At 38.8% G+C, this 19,955-nt stretch overlaps 1 protein-coding gene across 1 annotated transcript in view; it reads right to left on the bottom strand.

Moving 5' to 3' along the window:
• Positions 1–19,955, bottom strand: part of CLSPN (claspin) — a 50,233-nt gene that overhangs the window by 5,983 nt on the left and 24,295 nt on the right. Inside the window, exons 12-18 of the mRNA XM_007947653.1 lie at positions 19,829–19,893; positions 19,068–19,267; positions 18,571–18,725; positions 16,914–17,140; positions 16,252–16,363; positions 15,797–15,875; positions 15,478–15,581 (exon numbers count right to left, since the gene is read on the bottom strand). Coding sequence (XP_007945844.1) covers positions 15,478–15,581; positions 15,797–15,875; positions 16,252–16,363; positions 16,914–17,140; positions 18,571–18,725; positions 19,068–19,267; positions 19,829–19,893 — 942 coding nt within the window. The remainder of the gene's footprint in view (positions 1–15,477; positions 15,582–15,796; positions 15,876–16,251; positions 16,364–16,913; positions 17,141–18,570; positions 18,726–19,067; positions 19,268–19,828; positions 19,894–19,955) is intronic.

Below are 19,955 nucleotides of genomic sequence, written 5' to 3'. Positions count from 1 at the left end.
TGATTTTTATCAAAAAATTATTATTTTTTAGCTGAGCTCATCTAAATCCTAGGGTCTCTAGGGAACTCCTTTAGGGGCCACTACTACTAAAGTTCCTAATCTTTTCACCCACTGTCACCCTCTTTGAGCAGTTCAACTTACAGCTGTCATTCTTTATAAGATTTCATTTGAACAAAGACCTCTGCGGTTAAATAAGGCCCAGAAAAATCTATGAATGACCCAAAGCTTTATGAAAGTTAATTTGACAGGTGACAAATTAGAACCCAAACTGATCCTAATAGAATGGAATGATGGACTAAAAACAACAACATAAATCTAATAGGGATCAACACAATGTCCTAAATGTAATCCTAAAGCCATTCACACATAACACTGAATACTAATTAAAACTGTCTTCAGAAAACTTTTTTAATGTCATGGAAAAATGGAAAAATGCTTATGGCTATGTTAACTGGGAAAAAGATACAAAATTGTAAATAAAAAATTATATACAGCATGATCTTAATGCAAACAGAATTACGTGCATCAAAAAAAAACATTAAGAGAAAATGACTATCATCAACACTTTTACACATATTCTGGACAATGGACCCAGATGATTTATTTATATTTTTCTGTATTTTTAATTTTCTAAAAGAAACACTGTAGTTTCACAATCAGAACAATAAAACACTAAAAGTATAAAGGGAGTCATTTACCCAAGAACAGGACAAGAGAGACCTGGGATGACAACAATTCATATGCAAAAAGATCCAAAAATTTTAGTTACCTCTTATTGATAAAGATCAAAGCCTACAGCCTTCAGTATGGATTACACCTTGTGGTGCAGTAAATTACTTAATATGGCCCTCCTAGCCACAGTCTTTGTAACTCTCACCAAATGAATGGGTGGGACTATGCAAATGTGAGGTGCTTATGGCCCACCAAGGGGACTGGATAGCTTGCTAATGATGTAAAAATAAGATTCTCGTCACCCTTCTGAGGTTGTTGTTGTTGTTACGTTCCAACGTTCCAACGAGTCAGCTCTGACTCACAGCAACCCTATGTAAAACAGAACAAAATATGACCCAGTCCTGCACCAACCTCACAATCGTTGCGATGCTTGAGCCCATCAATGTAGCCACTGTGTCAATCTGTCTCATTGAGGGACTTCCCCTTTTTCGCTTACCCTTCACTTTGTTGTTGTTATGTGCCATCGAGTTGGATCTGACTCATAGCGACCTCTCCTTGGGTTTTCAAGGTGGTATCTCTATGGAAGCAGATTGCCCAATCTTCCTTCCGAGGAGTGGCTGGCGGGTTTGAACTGCCAACTTTCTGATTAGCAGTCAAGTGCCTTAGGCACTACGCCACCAGAGCTCCCACTTTACCAAGCATGATATCTTTCTCCAGGGAATGGTTCCTTCTGACAACATGACTAAAGTACGTGAGATGAAGTCTGGCCATTCTTGCTTCCAAGGAGCATTCCAGCTACGCTTCCTCCAGGACAGATTTGTTCATTCTGGCAGTCAGTATTCTTTGCTAACACAACTCAAAAGCATCAATTCTTCTTTCGTCTTCCTTATTCATTGTCCAGCTTTCACATGCATAGGTTGTTTTTGTTGTTATGTGCTGTCAAATCGGACCTGACTCATAGCAACCCCTCCTTGGGTTTTCAAGGTGGTATCACTACGGGAGTAGATTGCCTAACCTTCCTTCTGAGGAGTGGCTGGTGGGTTTGAACCGCTAGCCTTCTGGTTAGCAGTCAAGTGCCTTAGGCGCAATTGAAAATAGCATGGTTTGGGTTAGGCACACTTTATTCTTCAAAGAGACATCTTTGCTCTTCAGCATTTTAAAGAGGTCTTTTGCAGATTTGCCCAGTGCAATATGTCATTTGATTTCTGGACTGCTGCTTCCATGGGCGTTGATCGTTGAATCAAGTAATATGAAATCTTTGTTAACTTCAATCATTTCTCCATTTATAGTGATGCTTCTTATTGGTCCAGTTGTGAGGATTTTTGTTTTCTTTATGTTGAGGTGTAATGCATACTGAACACTGTAGTCTTTAATCTTCATTAGTAAGTGCTTCAAGTCATCTTCACTTTCAGCAAGCAAGGTGGTGCCATCTGCATATCGCAGGCTGTTAATGAGTCTTCCTCCAATCCTGATGCTGCGTTCTTCTTCATATAGTCCAATTTCTTGGATTATTTGCTCACCATACAGATTGAATAAGTATGGTGAAAGCATATACCTGATTCACACCCTTCCTGATTTTGAACCATGCAGTATCCTCTTGTTCTGTTCAAATGACAGCCTCCTGGTCTATGTATAGGTTCTTCATGAGCACAACCAAGTGTTCTAGAATTCCCATTCTGTTCAATGTTATCCATAATTTTTTATGATCCATGCAAATGCTTTTGCAAAGTCAATAAAACACAGGTAAACATCTTTCTGGTATTGGGTATATTTTGCCGATACAATCTTTCAATATTGCAATATGAGGCTTGAATTTTTTCTTCAGTTCTTTCAGCTTGAGAAATGCCAAGCATGTTCTCCCTATTGATTTTCTAATTCCAAGACATTTTCTTTGCACATTTCATCATAATACTTTACTATGTCTTCTCAAGCTGCCCTCTGAAATATTCTGTTCAGCTCTTTTATTTCTTCATTTCTTACATTTACTTTCACTATTCTCCATTCAAGAGCAAGTTTCAGAGTATCTTCTGACATCCATTTTGGTCTTGTCTTCTTTTCCTGTCTTTTTAATGACCTTTTCCTTTCTACATGTGTGATGTTCTTGATGTCATCCCACAAATCTTCTGGTCTTTGGTCACTGGTGTGCAATGTGTGAAATCTATTCTTCAGATGCTCTCCAATTTCAGGTGGGATATAATCAAGGTTATATATTGGCTCTTGTGGACTTGTTTTAATTTTCTTCAGCATCAACTTGAATTTGCATATGAGCAATTGACAGCCTGTTCCACAGTCAGCTCCTGGCCTTGTTTTGACTAAAGATAGTGAGTTTCTCCGTCACCTCTTTCCACAGATGTAGTCAATCTGATTCCTGTGTATTCCATCTGGTGAGTTCATATGTAGGCTGCCACTTATGTTGTTGAAAAAAGGTACTGCAATAAATAAGTTGTTCATCTTGCAAAATTCTATCATGTAATCTGTAGGATCATGTCCATCACCAAGGTCCTATTTTCCAACTACCAATATTTCTTTGTTTCCCATTTTCACATTCCAATCACCAGTAATGATGAATACATCTTGATTACATATTTGGTCAATTTCAGACTGTAGAAGTAGGTAAAAATCTTTAATTACTTCATCTTTGGCTTCAGTGGTTAGTGTGTAAATTTGAATAATAGTAGTATCAACTGGTCTTCCATGTAGGCATATGGATATTATTCTATCACTAACAGCACTATACTTCAGTATAGATCTTAAAACATTCCTGTGACGATGAATGAGACACATTCCTCTTCAATTTGTCAGTCCCAGCATAGTAGACATTGTCTGATACAAAATGGCTAGTCCATTTCAGCTCACTAATGCCTAGGATATATCTTCATGTGTTCCATTTCATTTTTAACTTCCAATTTTCCTAGATTCATACTTCATACATTCCACATTCCAATTATTAATGGATGTTTGCAGCTGTTTCTTCCCATTTTGAGTTGTGCCACATCAGCAAATGAAGATACTGAAAGATTTATTCCATCCATGTCATTAAGGTCAACTCTACTTTGAGGAGGCAGCACTTCCACAAGAATGCCTATAGGACTTCTGGCCAAATGGCACAATAGGCAGACAAGCTACACAGACCTCTACAACAAAGAAACAAGAAACCAATTGAAACAGACACAGAAAATAATCCTGGAACCCTGAGCTTCAAAGGGAAGGATAAAGAAGTGGATTAAATACTGAGTAGAAAAATCAGAATGAAAATAGCGAATAAGGAGAAAAACGGTGCTGTGGATTATTGCTTGCCTGACAGCATAGCCATTTTGAGTATTTGCAAGTGGCATTCTGATCTGGGCAGCAACATAAGAATCAGCTCCGCTTGCCAACGACTGCACAGAATTGCATTGGCGGCTAAAGACCAGAAAGGTGTGATATTCCCCTTGTATACCATACCCTCTGGATAAATGGAGGTGTTCTATCCCTCACTCCCACCCACCTTCTGGACCAGCAGGAATTCCATTTCTATTGGGTGCCCTGCCACCAACTGCCTTCTGGGCAGGCAGGAACTGGTCTCAGCAATAAATAGGTATCCTGTTTTCAGCTACCTTTTGGGTCAACAGGAACTTTTTCTGAGAAAAGGTACTGTATACCCACTAGGTTTTTGGGATAGCAGGGACTTTTTTTGGAGAACAGAACCCTGTGTCCAGTCCTTTTTGAGACGTCAGGAACTTTGTCTGGGACTAGACACCTTGCATACAGCTGCTTTTCAAGTCAGCAGGAACTCCCTCTGGAACCAGGTGCTTTGTTCCCAATCACCTTTTGGACCAGCAAGAACATTTTCTGGATCCAGGAGCCCTGCCCCCACAAACCTTCTAGGCCAGCAAGAACTCATCAGAGATCAGGCACCCTGCCCCCAGATGTCTTCTGGGTAGATACAAACTAGTTCCAAGATCAGCCACCCTTCTCCCAGCAGCATTTTGGCTGGTAGGAACTTTTGCTGGTACCAGGCACCCTAACTCAAGCCTCTTTTTGTAACAACAAGAACTTTTTCTGAGATCAGATACCCTGTCCCCAGTTGCATTTTGAGCTGACAGGAATCCCTTCTGGAAATAGGTAACTTGGTCCCACCACCATCTGGCCTGTCAGGAACTTTTATCAGGTCCAAGAGCCCTGCTTCAAGACATCTTCTGGGTCAGGAGGAACTCATCTGAGATAGGCATTCGGCCCCCAGTTGCCTTCTAGGTAGGCAGGAACTAGTACCAGGACAAGGTGTCCTGCTCCCCACCACTTGCTTGGCCAGAAGAAACACAGCATGGGTGCCCTGACCACCAGCCCCCCCCCCCATTTTGTTTTTGTTTGTTCTTATTCTTTTTCTTTCTTCTCTTTTTATTGTTTTATTTTTCCTCTTTCCCTTTCCTGGTTCTTGTTTTGTCACCATCATCCGCCCTTTGTCCTCGTTTCCTTCATTTTTCTTTTCATTCTTCCCATCTCTTGTTTTCCTTCTTGCACTTTTCTTACTTTTTTCTTTATTAGTCTTCTTCTCTTGCTCTCTTCTCTTATTCCTCCCTCCCAAGATAGTGTTTGTTTTTTCCCCCTTTTTGCCCTTCTTTTGTCTTTTTTTTTTCTTTTAAAATTTTTTTTCTTATCATTTATTATATTTTTTCTTTTGTGGTAGATGGTATTTGTTTATGCTGTTTGTGTTCTTTGTCCTTTTGTTTTTATTTTTTGGTGGTGGTGTTTTTTTTTTGTCCCACCAGGTGGGAGATAACAACATGGCCCACATGACCCAACCACATCTGCACCTCTTGCAGCCTCACTCACTGGGCAAGGGCCACCACCTGCCTCTACACCAACTGCTCAGTGACACATGGTAGCTCAACCTGCTCTCAACTACCCTACACAAACAGCTAACAGAGATCTGTTCTTATTCTCTATCACACCCACCAGAAGACAGGTGGTGAGTGCCTAAGTGCTGCCAAACCAGCAAAGAGAGTGCACACCAGCCCTGCTCACTTGGATATATCACAACAAAATGAAGCAAAAAACAAAACAAAACCATAAACCTGGGCGAATCACAGTAACATAAATCATGAATCAAATATAATTACAATGACATCACAATGTGTCAGTGACAACTGGCAATCCCAGTTCACAGAAAGAAGCAAGGTAAAGTAGTACAAACAAGGGATCAGAATACAGAGCCAGAAAACCTCCCTGAGGAAGAAGCAGCACTGGAAATTCCTGATAAAGAATTCAAAAGAATTATATTTAGGTACCTTCAAAGGTACCTGAGAGACAGAGCAAGGAAAACACTGACAAAATTAAGGAAAACATACGCAAAACTCTAGAACCATTTAGGAGAACAATACAAGAACAAACTGAGAAAATAAATGAAAAATTAGAACCCACATAAAAAGCAAACAGAAATCCAAAAGATTAATACTAAGGTTTCAGAAATAGATAACACATTGAAAAGGCAAAGGAGTAGAATCAAATCAACAGAAGGTAGAATTAATGAGATTGAAGATAAATACAAAATTAAGAAAGCCTAAGATTCAGGTGGGATACCAGCAAAATGAATAGTTTAAGTGTGGTTGAAATTCAAGACCAGGAACAGACAAATAAAACTACAGAGAAAATTTCTGAAGATTAGAAGAGAACTTCCCTAATATGATGAAAGATGAGAAGACATCCATTCAAGAAGTTCAATGAACCTCAAACAGGATAGACTCCAAAACAAAATCACCAAGAATGTCATAATCAAACTTACCAAAACCAAATTCAAAGAAAGAATCCTGAAAGGAGCATGGGAAAAACAAAAAGTTACCTACAAAGGACAACCAATTAAGACTAAGGTCTGATTTTTCAGCAGAAATCAGGCAGGCGAGAAGAGAATGGGATGATACACATAAAATCGCGAAAGAACAAAATTGCCATCCAAAGATTACATACACAAAAAAATTGTCCCTGAAATGTGATGGCAAAATTAGGATATTTCCAGATAAACAGAAATAATGGGAATTTGTTAAAATCAGACCAACCTTACAAGAGACACACTAAAGGGTGTCTTTTGGACAGAAAGCCAACAACAGCAAACAACAACTGATGATTAACACATGTGACAACTTCACCAAGAAATCCAAACAGAAGAATCCAAAGTAAAATAAACTTATAAGACTGTAAACAGGGAACCACAGACATCAATTGGTAAATGAGGACAACTACAAACCAAAAAGAGGAAATAAATAGTATAGGTACAGAACTTCCAAATGGAGTTTGGAAGAAGAAATTAAGATGATTTCAAGACAGAATAGACTATTTTAAACTTAGGAAGATGATAATAAATCACAGGGTAACCTCAAAGAAAAATAATAAACCTTCTCATCAAAATGAAAAAGAGGAAAGGCATAAATATTTAGCAAATACTAAAACAATAACAACACAGGAAACAATAAAAAAATTCTTAAACAAAATGATCTCACCACTGAAAATTATATGGAACAAATAAATCAGAAACACCATGAAAAAAATACATAAAATGACAGCAATAAATTTCATACTTGTCAATAATTACAATGAATGTAAATGGATTAAATGCACCAATCATGAGACAAAGAGTTGCTAAATGGATGAAAACATGACCCATCAATATGCTGTCTATAAGAGACTTACCTTAGACACAAAGACAAAAATAGACCTGTGGTAGTTTAATTTGTGTGTCAACTTGGCTGTGTCTGGGTGAGTGGCTGGGCAGCTGGTGGTAGTTATTCCCCATGGTGAGACTGGTAGTCAGTTCCATGGTGGGATCTACCACAAGCAGCTGAGTAGCTCCTTTGGGATGTGGTCTGCTTCCTGTATATAAGAAGGCTTGGGAATAGTCTCTAACCTATGGCATGCTTGAACCCCGTATGTAGCTGTGTCATTGTTCAGCAGCCTGCCATGCTCTGCTGACCTTGGGACTTACACTGGACTTCAATTAATGGCCTGCTGTGTGGTTTAGCAACATCAAGACTGTGCCATTTTATTTGTCAACCTTGGCCTTGTTAGCCTCAGCAGTCAGTAGCTGCCTGAATGAAGAAAAACCTCTAGCTTCAATGGGCTGGGAGCAAAGGGCAGAGCTGAAGCCCAAGGTCAAGGGGCTTTCACACAGTCCCTAGAGCTTGGCACTTTGAAATTGGACTTAAAGCCTCCAAATTACAAGAATAAACTCCTGTTTGTTTAAGCTATCCCACTTGTGGCATATTCTTCTCAGAGTGGCATCAGAACAAGACCAAAAATCAAAGACTGGAAAAAAATATTAAGCAAATGGCAATAAAAAACGAGCAGGAGTGACAATATTAATTTCTGATAAAACTGACTTTAAGACAAAACCACCATAACAGATAAGGAAGGACATTACATAATGATTAAAGGATCAATCGAACAAGAAGACATAACCATAATAAATAAATATACACCCAATGAAAGAGCCTCAAAATACATAAATCAGATTTTAACAGAATTGAAAAGATAAATAGACAACTTCACAGTAATAGTAGGAGACTTTAATACATTGCTTTCAATGATCAATGATGGATAGATCAACTAGAAAGAAACTCAACAAAGACACAGAAGAACTAAACATCAACCAACATCAATCAACCAACTTGACCTTATAGACATATAAGTAGTACTTCACCCAACAACAGCACAATATACATTCTTTTCTAGCACACATGGAACATTCTCCAGAATAAACCATGTTAAACCACAGAGCATGCCTCAAAAAATTGAAAAATACTGTAAAGTATCTTCTTAAATCACAATGCTATAAAATTAGGTATCAATAGGAAGATCAAGGAAAAAAAGCAAACACATGAAAACTGACTACCACCCTTCTTAAAAACTATTGGGTAATAGATCAAAAGGAATAACCTATGTGTCATCAGAATTCTAGAACAGGAAGAGACAAAACTACAGAGAAAACTGTCAAAGACCTGCTGGAAGAGAATTTTCCTGATATGATGAAAGACGAGAATATATCCATTCAAGAAGTCCAAAAAACCCCAAACAAGACAGACCACAAAAGAAAATCACAAGACATATCATCATCAAATTCACCAAAATCAAAGACAAAGAGAATCCTGAAAGAAGCACACAAAAAACAAAAAGTTACCTACAAAGGGCAACCAATAAGAGTAAGCTCTGATTTCTCAGCAGAAACCATGGAGGCAAGAAGGCAATAGGATGGTATATATAAAATTTCCAACTAAGAATTACATACCTAGCAAAATTGCCCCTCAAATATGGTGGTGAAATTAGGACATTGCTAGATAAACAAAAATTAAGGGAATTTATTAAAATCAAACCAACCTTGCAAGAGATGCTAGAAGGAGTCCTTTGAACAGAGAACCAACAACAGCAAACAACAACTAACCATTAACACACATGATGACATAACCCAGAAACCAACCCAGTTATGGAACTGTCCAAAGTAAATAAGCCTACAAGACTGTAAACAGGGAACCAGAGACATCAATTGGCAAATGAGGACAACTACAAACTACAAAGAGGGAAAAAAATAGTGTAGTTATGGAATTTTTAAATGATGAGGAAGTCAAGACAACTGCAAGATAGAACAGACCATTCTAAACTTTGGAAGAAAATTATAAATCCCAGGGTAACCAAAGAAAAACAATAAACCTTCACATCAAAATAAAAGGAAGACATGCACAAATATTTAGCAAATACTAAAACAATAGCAACGAAGGAAGTGATAACATGATTCATAAACAAAATGAGCTCAGCACAGAAAATTATATGGAATAAAGAAATCAATAACACCACGAAAAAACACATAACAAAATGACAGTAACAAATTCATACTTGTCGACAGTTACACTGAATGTCAATGGATTTAATGCATTACTCAAGAGACGGAGCATTGCAGACTGGACAAGAAAACATAACCCATCAATATTCTGTCTACAAGAGACACACCTTAGAAAGAAAGACACAAATAGACTAAAAATCAAAGGTTGGAAAAAGATGTATTAAGCAAATGGCAACCATAAAAGCGCAGGAGTGGCAATATTAATTTCTGATAAAATTCACTTTAAGACAAAAACCACCATGAGAGACAGGGAAGGATATTATATAATGATTAAAGGATCGATTGAACAAGAGGACGTAACCATAATATATATCTATGTACCCAATAAAATATATAGATATATATTTTAATTATAAACATTTATTTCATATAGATATATATGTATAAATATTATATATTTATGTATAAATCAGACTTCAACAGAATTGAAAAGACAAATAGATGACTCCACAGTCATAGTAAAAGACTTTAATATACCACTTTCAATGAAAGATAGAACAACTGGAAAGAAACTCAGCAAAGATGCAGAAGAACTAAACAATACAATCAAACAACTTGACCTTATAGACATCTCCAGAGCACTTCACATAACAACAGCACAATATACATTCTTTTCCAGTGTACACGGAACATTCTCCAGGATAGACTGTGTGTTAGGCCACAAACCAAGCCTTAATAAATTTAAAAACACTGAAATACTGCAAAGCATCTTCTCCAATCACAATGCTAACAAAATAGAAATCAACAATAGGAAGATCAATGGAAAAAGAGCAAACACATGGAAACTGAACACCCTCCTCCTCTATCACCCTGTATCACCACTTCTATTCAACACTGTACTGGAAGTCCTAGCCAGGGCAGTAAGGCAAGAAAGGGAAATCAAAGGTATCCAAATTGGTAAGGAAGAAGTCAAACTATTCCTATTTGCTGGTGATAGGATCCTATACATAGAAAACCCAAGAGACTCAGCAAAAGAACTACTGGAACTAATTGAGAGCTTCAGCATAGGTGGCAGGACGTAAGATCAACATCCAAAAATCAGCTGGACTGCTCTACACCAGTAGAGATTGATGAAATAAGGAAACCAGTACCATTTACAATAGCTACCAAAAAATAAAATACTTGGGAATAAATCTTACCAGGGACACAAAAGACCAGTACAAAGAAAACTACAAAAGACTACATCAAGAAACCTTAAGAGATTTCATAAATGGAAGAACATACCATGCTCATGGATAGGAAGATTGAACGTTGTTAAAATGTCAATACTACCCAAAGCAGTCTATACATTCAATGCAATCCCAATCTAGATCCCACCAACATTCTTTAAGGACATGGAATCACATGGAAAGGAAAGAGACCTTGGATAAACAAAGTACTATTGAAGAAGAACAACGAAGTAGGAGGTCACACACTCCCAGATCTCAAAACTACTATACAGCCACAGTAGTCAAAACAGTCTGGTATTGGTACAACCACAGATACACAGACCAGTGGAACATAATCGAGAACCCAGAAATAGATCCATCAACCTATGGTCAGCTGATTTTTTGACAAAGGGCTAAAATCCATTCAATGGGGAAGAGATGGAGTCTTTAACAAATGGTGCTGGCAAAACTAGAGATCCATTTGCAGCAAAATGAAACAAGATCTGTACCTCACACCCATACACAAAAACTAATTCCAGATGGATCAAAGACTTTAATGTGAAACCTAAAACTATAAAGTTACTCAAGGAAAAAATAGGGGCAAATTTAGGGGCCCTCATTTATGGCATAAATAGATTGTCAAGCATAATCCAATATGCACAAACAGCAGAAGATAAACTAGATGAATGGGACCTTCTAAAAATTAAATTTTTATGTGTCTCCAAAGACTTCTCCAAAAGAGAGCCTACAGATTGGGAAAAAAGATTCAGCAATGACTTATCTGACAAGGGACATATCTCCCACATTTATAGAAAACTACAACACCTCAACATCAAAAAGACAAACAATCCAGTTAAAAATGGGCAGGAGATATGAATACACTTCACCAAAGAGGATATTCAGCACATGAAAAAATGTTTGTGATCATTAGCCATTAGAGAGAAGTAAATGAAAACAACGAGACACCATCTTGCCCCAGCACTAACAGCAAAGTTCATCAAGAAAATAACAAATGCTGGTGAGGATGTGGAGAGATTGGGACTCATACATTGCTGGTGGGACTGTAAAATGATACAACCACTGTGGAAAGCGGTATGGAGACTCCTTAAAAAGTTGGAATTAGAAATACCATTTGATTCAGCAATCCATTATTAAGTATACACCCTAAAGAAGTGAAAGCCAGGACAAGAAGTGATATATGCACACCCATGCTAATCACAGCACTATTTACAATATCAAAAAGATGGAAACAACCTGGGTGCCCATTAACAGAAGAAGGATAACCAAACTATGGTACATACACACAACGGAATACTAAGCAACACTAAAGAATAATGTAGAATCAGCAAAACACCACACAATGTGGATGAACTTGGAGGACATTATGCTGAGTGAAATAAGTCAATCACAGACGGACAAATATTGTATTAAGAAGTCAAGGAAAGGCTTATATACAAAAGGAAACTTACTTTGTTGTTTACCAGGGGTAGAAGAGGGGGGAGGAAACACTGCAAAAATGAAAAAAAAAAAAAAAAAACCTACTGGGTAATAGAAGAAATAAATGATATTTAAAAATTTCTTGAATCAAACAAGAAAGAAAACACAATATAGCAAAATCTTTGGGACACAGCAAAAGCAGTGATCAGAGGGCAATTTATAGCAATACATGCAAACATCAAAAAAGAACAGCCAAAATCAACACCTTAATCCAACATCTCCAACAATCAGAAAAAGAGCAGGGAAAAACAAACAAACAAACAAAAAACCTACAATCACCAGAATAAAAGAAATAAAGATTCAAGCAGAAATATATGAAAGAGGAAAATAGAAACAATAAGACTAGAAGTTGGTTCTTTGAAAAGCTTAATAAAATCAACAAACCATTGGCAAATTTAACAAAGGAAAAGAAGGAGAAAAGGCAAATAATACAAATAAGAAATGAAATGAGTAACATCACAATAGAACCAACAAAAATAAAAAGGATAGTATCAGGATACTATGAAAAACTGTACTCCAACATATTTGAAAACATAAAAGAAATGGACATATATCTAGAAACACACTACTTACCTAAACTAACACAGACTGAGGTAGAAAATCTGAATAGACCAGTAGCAAAAGAAGAAATTGAACAGGTCATAAAAAAAGCTACCAAAAAAAAAAGAGTCCTGCAAGGGGCAAGGGTGTAGTCACTTCTTGGTCACAGCCAGCTACTCAGAGGAAGCAAGTTGTTGGATCCGTGGGCTCAGGACCACGGTCGCTGGGGGCATCAAGCTCAACTGGCCTAACATACTACACAAAAACATTGTTCCACATCCTACTTCGGTGAGTAGCAACTGGGATTTTAAAAGCTTGCAAGCAGCCATCTAGATGCAACAATGGGTCTCTCCTTGTCCAGAGCAAAGAAGAATGAAGAAAACCAAAGACACATAGAAACAGTCCAAGTGACTGGTGCACCACGCAATCCTCAGCTTACACAACTATGAAACCCGAAGAACTAGATGGTGTCTGGCTACTACCACTGTCAACCACTCAGAAGGGGATCTATGTAGGAGAGCCTGGATAGAGTGGAAGAACAATGTGGAACAAAACTCAAAATCATAAAAAAACAGGGGACCAGGTTTGCTGGTCTGATAGAGCCTGGTGAAACCCCTGAGACTATTATTGCCTCTAGCTGCCCTTCAGGTCTGGAATTGAACCCACCACTCCTATAGCTTCCAGCCAAACAAAAGACAGGCATATGAGCTGAACATTTACGTTAGGTAGATACATTCCTTGGAGAGATCAATCATGTGAGAATAGAAGGGCTGTGTATGCACAGGGAAACAGCTCTGGGGGCAGGAGTGCATGGAAGAGAAGGACAGAGGGAAGAGGTAACTATGGGGAGGAAGTGGGAAAAGAGCAATTGCATTGTGGGAAATTGCAGTCAACGTCATAAGACAGAGTATATGTGAACTGCTGTATGGAAAAAGAATCTGCTCTGTGAAGTTTCACTCAAATCACAACAAAAATTAAAAAAAAAAAAAGGTCTTTGCCCACAAAGTTTCACTGGAGAATTTTACCAATCATTCAGAGAAGAGTGACACCAATCCTACTCAAACTATTCCAGAACACAGAAAAGGATGGAATCCTCCCAAATTCATTTTATGAAGCAACCATAACCCTGATACCAAAACCAGGCAAAGGCACCACTAGAAAGGAAAACTATAGACCATTATCCCCCATAAATATGGACACATCAACGCCCATGGAAGCAACAGTCAAGAAATCAAATGATACATTGCATTGGGCATATCTGCTGCAAAAGATTTCTTTAAAGTGTTCAAAAGAAAAGATGTCACTTTGAGGAGCAAGGTGTGCCTGATTCAAGCTATGGTATTTTCAGTCGTCTCACATGCATTCAAAAATCAAACAAATAAGGAGAAATATATGTCTTTGAACTATGGTTGTGGTGGTTAAGTTTGTGTGTCAACTTGACTGGTCCTGGTTGAGTGGCTGGGCAGCTGAATGTAGTTACTCCCCATGGTGAGATTGGTAATTAACTCCATGATAGAATCTATTGGAGCAGCTGAGTAGCTGCTTTGGGTATGTGGTCTGCTTCCCATATATAAGAAACAGCTTTGGGAATGATCTCCAGCTTATGGCATGCTTGAACCCTGCATGTAGCCATGTCGTTGTTCAGCAGTCTGCCATGCTCTGCCGACCTTGGGACTTACAATGGACTTGAATTAATGGCCTGCCATGTGGTTTGGTAATATTGGGACTGTGCCATTTTATTTGTCGACCTTGGGCTTGTTAGCCTCAGCAGCCAGTAGCTGCCTGAGTGAAGAGATGCCTCTAGCTTCAGTGGGCCAGGAGCAGGAGGCAGAGCTGAAGCCCAAGGTCAAAGGGCTTTCACACAGCCCCTAGAACCTGGCACTTGGAACTTGTACTTCCAGCCTCCTGAACTATAAGAGAGTCAACTCTTGTTTGTTCAAGCCATCCCATTTGTGGTATTTCTGTTAGAGCAGTACTAGGTAACCAGAACAAAGGTATTGGTGAAGAATATTAAATATATACCATGGACTGCCAGGAGAACAAACAGATCTGTCTAGGAAGAAGTACAACCAGAATGCTCCTTAGGAGTGAGGATGGTGAGATTTCATCTCATGTACTTTGGATATATTGTCAGGAGAGACCAGTCCTTAGAGAAGGACATGCTTGGTAAGTAGAGGGTCAGTGAAGAAGACCACCTCAATGAGATAGATGGCCTGACACAGTAGCTGCAATAAAGGGCTCAAACAGAGCAATGATTGTGAGGATGGTGCAGGACTGGGCACTGTATTGTTCTACACAGGGTTGCTATGAGTCGGAACCAACTTGATGGCTTCTGAAAACAGCAACGAGTAGATCTTTAGGATCTAGAGTGTGATCGCGCTCTTACAATCTTTGGTAACACTGTAAGTGATACGCATCCAGAACAAGGGATGCAGATGTACCACTATACTCAGCAGCAGTCAGACCACACATGGGAGTAAAGAGAATATCTAGGACATGAGGGGTCTGGAAGCAATGTTATGTTCAGAACAGCTAAAGGAACGAGAGATGTTTAATATTAAAACCATTTCATGAAGATGGTAATGAAGATGGGCATTACCATCATCTGCAAATATTCAACAGATACCATGGGGAAGAAGGATTTTGTTTAACCTATGTCAACCACAAGAAAACCAGAAATTGCACCAGTAAATTTAGGTGAAAATGAACTGTTAGGAGAACTTTCTAGCAACTGAACAGAATGTATCCAACACCTACATTTGCCTTTTCAACTTCTCCGATTGCTGTAGTAGCTCTTCTTCATCACCATCTTCATGGTCTTCCTGTGCCAGATGTTCATTACTAGAGTCACTGTGTTCATCCTGTAAAATCAGCACCACACCCAAAGTTAAGCAGAATAAACTGTGTCCTCAACTGAAATAGGACTTATAAACTTCTGTCCAAACACTTCATTCTAGGAAATTGTTTCTGATGAGATGCCAAACTTAGAATTTTCAAGAACTTAGACAAGAAAAAATTGCCGAGGACAGCAATACATGGAGTTCAGATATGGTTATACGGTTCTCTTCATACTCACCTCATCACTAGCAAACTCGCCATTATCATTTGGAACAAGTCGAAAGTCTCCAAATTCCTCCTCTTCAACTTCTTCTTCCCTGAAATGCAAACCAAGAGTCTCTTCAAGAAATTGCAAACAAGGTATCTTGCCTTATATTATTATTATTTTTAACATTTTCTACCATCTAAATGAAAGTATTATAATTTCCTTATTATATAAATATGAGACTCAAACCCACTGTAAAGACTTTCTGAAAATGGGCAGCCATTTAAGATGCAATTATTGGAAACATAGGGAGGAAGTAAGAAGAGTGCCATTACATTGTGGGGATTACAAAAATTCAAAACAAAAACAAAAACTCTGACAGTCTATGAAGCCCCTAAGATGACTACCAGTAAGCCCAGAGAACCTGATTCCAGGATTTTATCAGAAGACTGGGCCTTCCCAAGGCCCTACCGATCATTGTGACTCACCTGTCTGTTGGGAAAGAGCCTGAGCAAAGAGCGAGTGCTTCCTCCATTGGGTCACCTGTGCTGCTCTCCTTCTCCTGCTTATTTAACTCTGATGGAGCCAGAGCAGAGGATTCTACGTCACAACAAGAAAAAGATTTGTCATCAAGGTATGACAGCTTTTGTCTCTTTTCCCAGCCATCTAAAGGCAAGCCAACTCAATACAGTTCTAAAGTAAGTTGCCAAAAAGAGCCCACCATCCATTCATTTAACAAATCCTTACTTAGTACTATGTGACAGGTACCATGGAAGCAGTAGTGAACAAAACAAAAAAGCCCTCATACAGCTTACATTCTAGCAGGTGTGGGTGTGGGGCACAGGTAGAAACAATAAATTAGTATTTATATGAAACTTACTATGCACCCGATACTGTACTTACTTTTACACATACATTGACCATAAATGAAAAATCACGTGGCCAAAGCTAAGGCAGTCTTAAGTTAACACTTTATCCCACTAAGAAAATGAGAGTTCTAAATGCCAGGGAGCTAGGAGTGAATTTAACCTATATGCAGATTCCATGTGTTTTCTGACAGCCTTTCACCTGAGAGTAAAAGGGCTTCTTTTCAGGACAATGACTTAAGGTACTTAGCTGTGGTGAACCTGGTGTTCTCTTGGATATTTACCCTGAGAAGTGAATTTTCCTGAACAAAGATTCAGAAGCTCCTCCATGTTCTCTTTCTTGTCATTCTTCCTGGATAGAGGTTTTTCAGCCTGAGATGTGAACTTCCCAGTACACAAATCCAACAGCTCATCCATGTTAGCGTCCATTGCATTCTCATCCATACTGGCCAGTGGCAGTCGAGGCTTCAAAGACTGGTACTGATTCCTGTGGTTCCTAACATTTAAGAACCTACAAGCACCATGAGTAGGGTAAGAACTTCTTCAGGCAAGAAGCAAAGTAGTGGGGGAGAACTCTGACCTCGTTTTTAATACCAAAGTTAGAAGTTGAATCCAAAACCAAAAAAATGAAAGATTCAAATTTTAGACTGGTGATAATCTAGTGGGGGGAGGGTAGGTGGGTTAGAAGAAAGGATAAATGCTATTTAAAAGGTAAAGGATCATCTCTGGTTTCAGATGACGCCAGAAGTTGAACAATTAGCCTGAGACTGCAGTAGGACTACTGACCTCAAACCAACCAGACTGCCCAGCTCAGACATTGCTTTCTTCCTCCTCTGTTGTTGTTGTTGTTATGTGCAGTTGAGTTGGGCCTGACTCATAGCGACCCCTCCTTGGGTTTCTGAGGCAGTATCACTACGGAAGTAGATTGCCCAACCTTCCTTCCAAGGAGTGGCTGGTGGGTTTGAACCACCCGCCCTCTGATTAGCAGTCAAGTGCCTTAGGCACTACGCTACCACAGCTCCTCTTCCTCATCTACTAAGTTAAATATTAACTACCTCTTTCAAGTGACCCCAGTATCCAAACAAGAAAGCTTTTCTTTTTGTCTCATACCCAGCAATCCTATTACCTACCTTCCTTAGGAGAAAACAATACTGTGGAATAAGGGCAAGAGAACCTTCTACAAATACTCTCATTAATGTAGAATGAAATGAACTAAGGAAGGTCTCTGCTGAGAAATTTTTCCAGACCTTAACCAGGTCTAGGTTAAGACTGCTTTTTATTGTGAGAAGAGAAACATAAATAAACAATAAACAAAGCTAAGAGTCCCTGTTAGTACAAAGCCATTGCAACATTAGCATTGCTGTTGTTGTTGTTATTTGCCATCGAGTCAGACCTGACTCATAGCGACCCCTCCTTGGGTTTCTGAGGTGGTAACACTACAGAAGTAGATTGCCCAACCTTCCTTCTGAGGAGTGGCTGGTCGGTTTGAACTGCCAGCCTTCTGGTTAGCAGTCAAGTGCCTTAGGTCCTACGCTACCAGAGCTTCTTAATATTAGCATTATATATAAATAGGAGAAATCAAAGCTATGGCTCTTGGTTTTATGTCCATGCAGTGTGGCATAGGTCTGTCAATTCTCAACTCAACACAACAATCGTAACATAGTAGGATAGATACAAGGAAATCTGATGTCCTTACAATACAAGATCTATGCATTTCAAATAAGGCAGACATTGAAGGATCACGATGCCAGCAAGTGCTATTTACGTTTTATTTTCTGGAGACTTTGTTCAAACTTGTAGAATGTAATACTAATCGTCTATATACCTTCTCTTTCTCAGAAGAGAAAGCACAGATGGAGTAACAGAAGCTCACTTTATTTTTAACCGAAATTAAGCAGCACCCAGCACCATTCCCACCCACAGAAACATAAAACTACCTACCCATCTGCATCCAACAGTTGGCTCTGAGTGTCATCTTCTAAACAGAACTGGAAGTCTCCTGCTCCTAGGAAAAGTGTCTTAGGCTCTGGGGAGGCGTTATACAGATCCTGGGAATCCTCTATGGGAAGTGAAGGCTCAGACAGCTTCCCTGAACTCTGGCACCAAAACAAAACCAAACAAAAATGAAACATTTTACAAATGTCATTCACTCTCATGACAACAACAGAAGTTACTATTTGCAACATTTCTTTTACTCTCAGGGAACTGCAGTTGAGGAGGACAATGCATAGCTAAGAGTAGCATAAAGAAGACTACCTCCAAGAAAGTAAGTGCCCCGGATAAAGCTTGTTTTTAATACACAAAGGGGGTGGATTTTTCAAACTGAACATACATAAGCTCAGAGCCACTGTGGTGGGAGTTGGTTGGCTTAGACACACTTTATTTAACAGTGTGGGAAGCAAAAGGAGGAGGAGATTAGAAAATCATTACCAGGTTACCTTAGAAGCTGAGCTGACCAAACTGGCTCGAAACAGGCCAGGGGAAGGCGATCTGAATCCTCCTGCCGTAGGGAAGACACTGGTGCCCCGGCCCACTTGTCTGTTACAGGGCTGATAGGATGGAATTGTGGAGCCAATCAACTCAAAGCTGCTATTGTGGCTGCTCTCCTTTGTCAGCAATGAACATGAATCATCTTCATCTAAAGCGAGAGAAATAACTTTTATGTGAGTGATTCCAAAAATGAGGTGGATGTGTTTAGGATAAATAGTTGATAATGAAACTGTCAGGTAAAATTCATAGGCAAACCCCTCAAATTTTACATTCTAAAACATTAAGTTAAAGGTAAATTATAGTACTAAGACGGCATTATACAATCAGAGTTTATCCTGAGCTAAATGACACCTGGAAGTTCCCTTCTTTCTCTAACTGGCTAATGCCTTTGACTACCTTCTCCACTATCTAGTCAATTATGTACCTTCCTTTGATCTACAAGTGATAGAAACATTTCATGGTTCACTCAACCAACACACACTCACGAAGGATTGACTATGTGCCCATGATCAACTATAAAGAAACTGCATGTAAGGTTTTAAAAAACAGATCAAGAAATTTTTCCAATTCTTAAATTCCTATCATTGCCACATGTTGAGACTAGAATGTTACCAGGATTCAAAACAATGGAATCTCATGGAACTAGAGTTAAGTATCAAAACTGGTGGACAAGAGAAAAGTCAAGTTCTACATAAGAGTCACTACTCACCTAGTTTGCTAAGCTTTTTGTCTGAATTTTCACCTGTTTCTGACTTTTCTTCAGAAGCAAAGTAACTACAAAATAAGAAAGTACAGTGTTTTGAATATCTGCTCCTGCTTCTAACCATAAGAACAAA

Source organism: Orycteropus afer, unplaced genomic scaffold (assembly GCF_000298275.1).
Source record: "Orycteropus afer afer isolate SDZICR_OR568_19922 unplaced genomic scaffold, OryAfe1.0 scaffold00192, whole genome shotgun sequence".
NCBI lineage: Eukaryota > Metazoa > Chordata > Mammalia > Tubulidentata > Orycteropodidae > Orycteropus > Orycteropus afer.
This window is presented reverse-complemented; position numbering and strand designations above follow the sequence as displayed.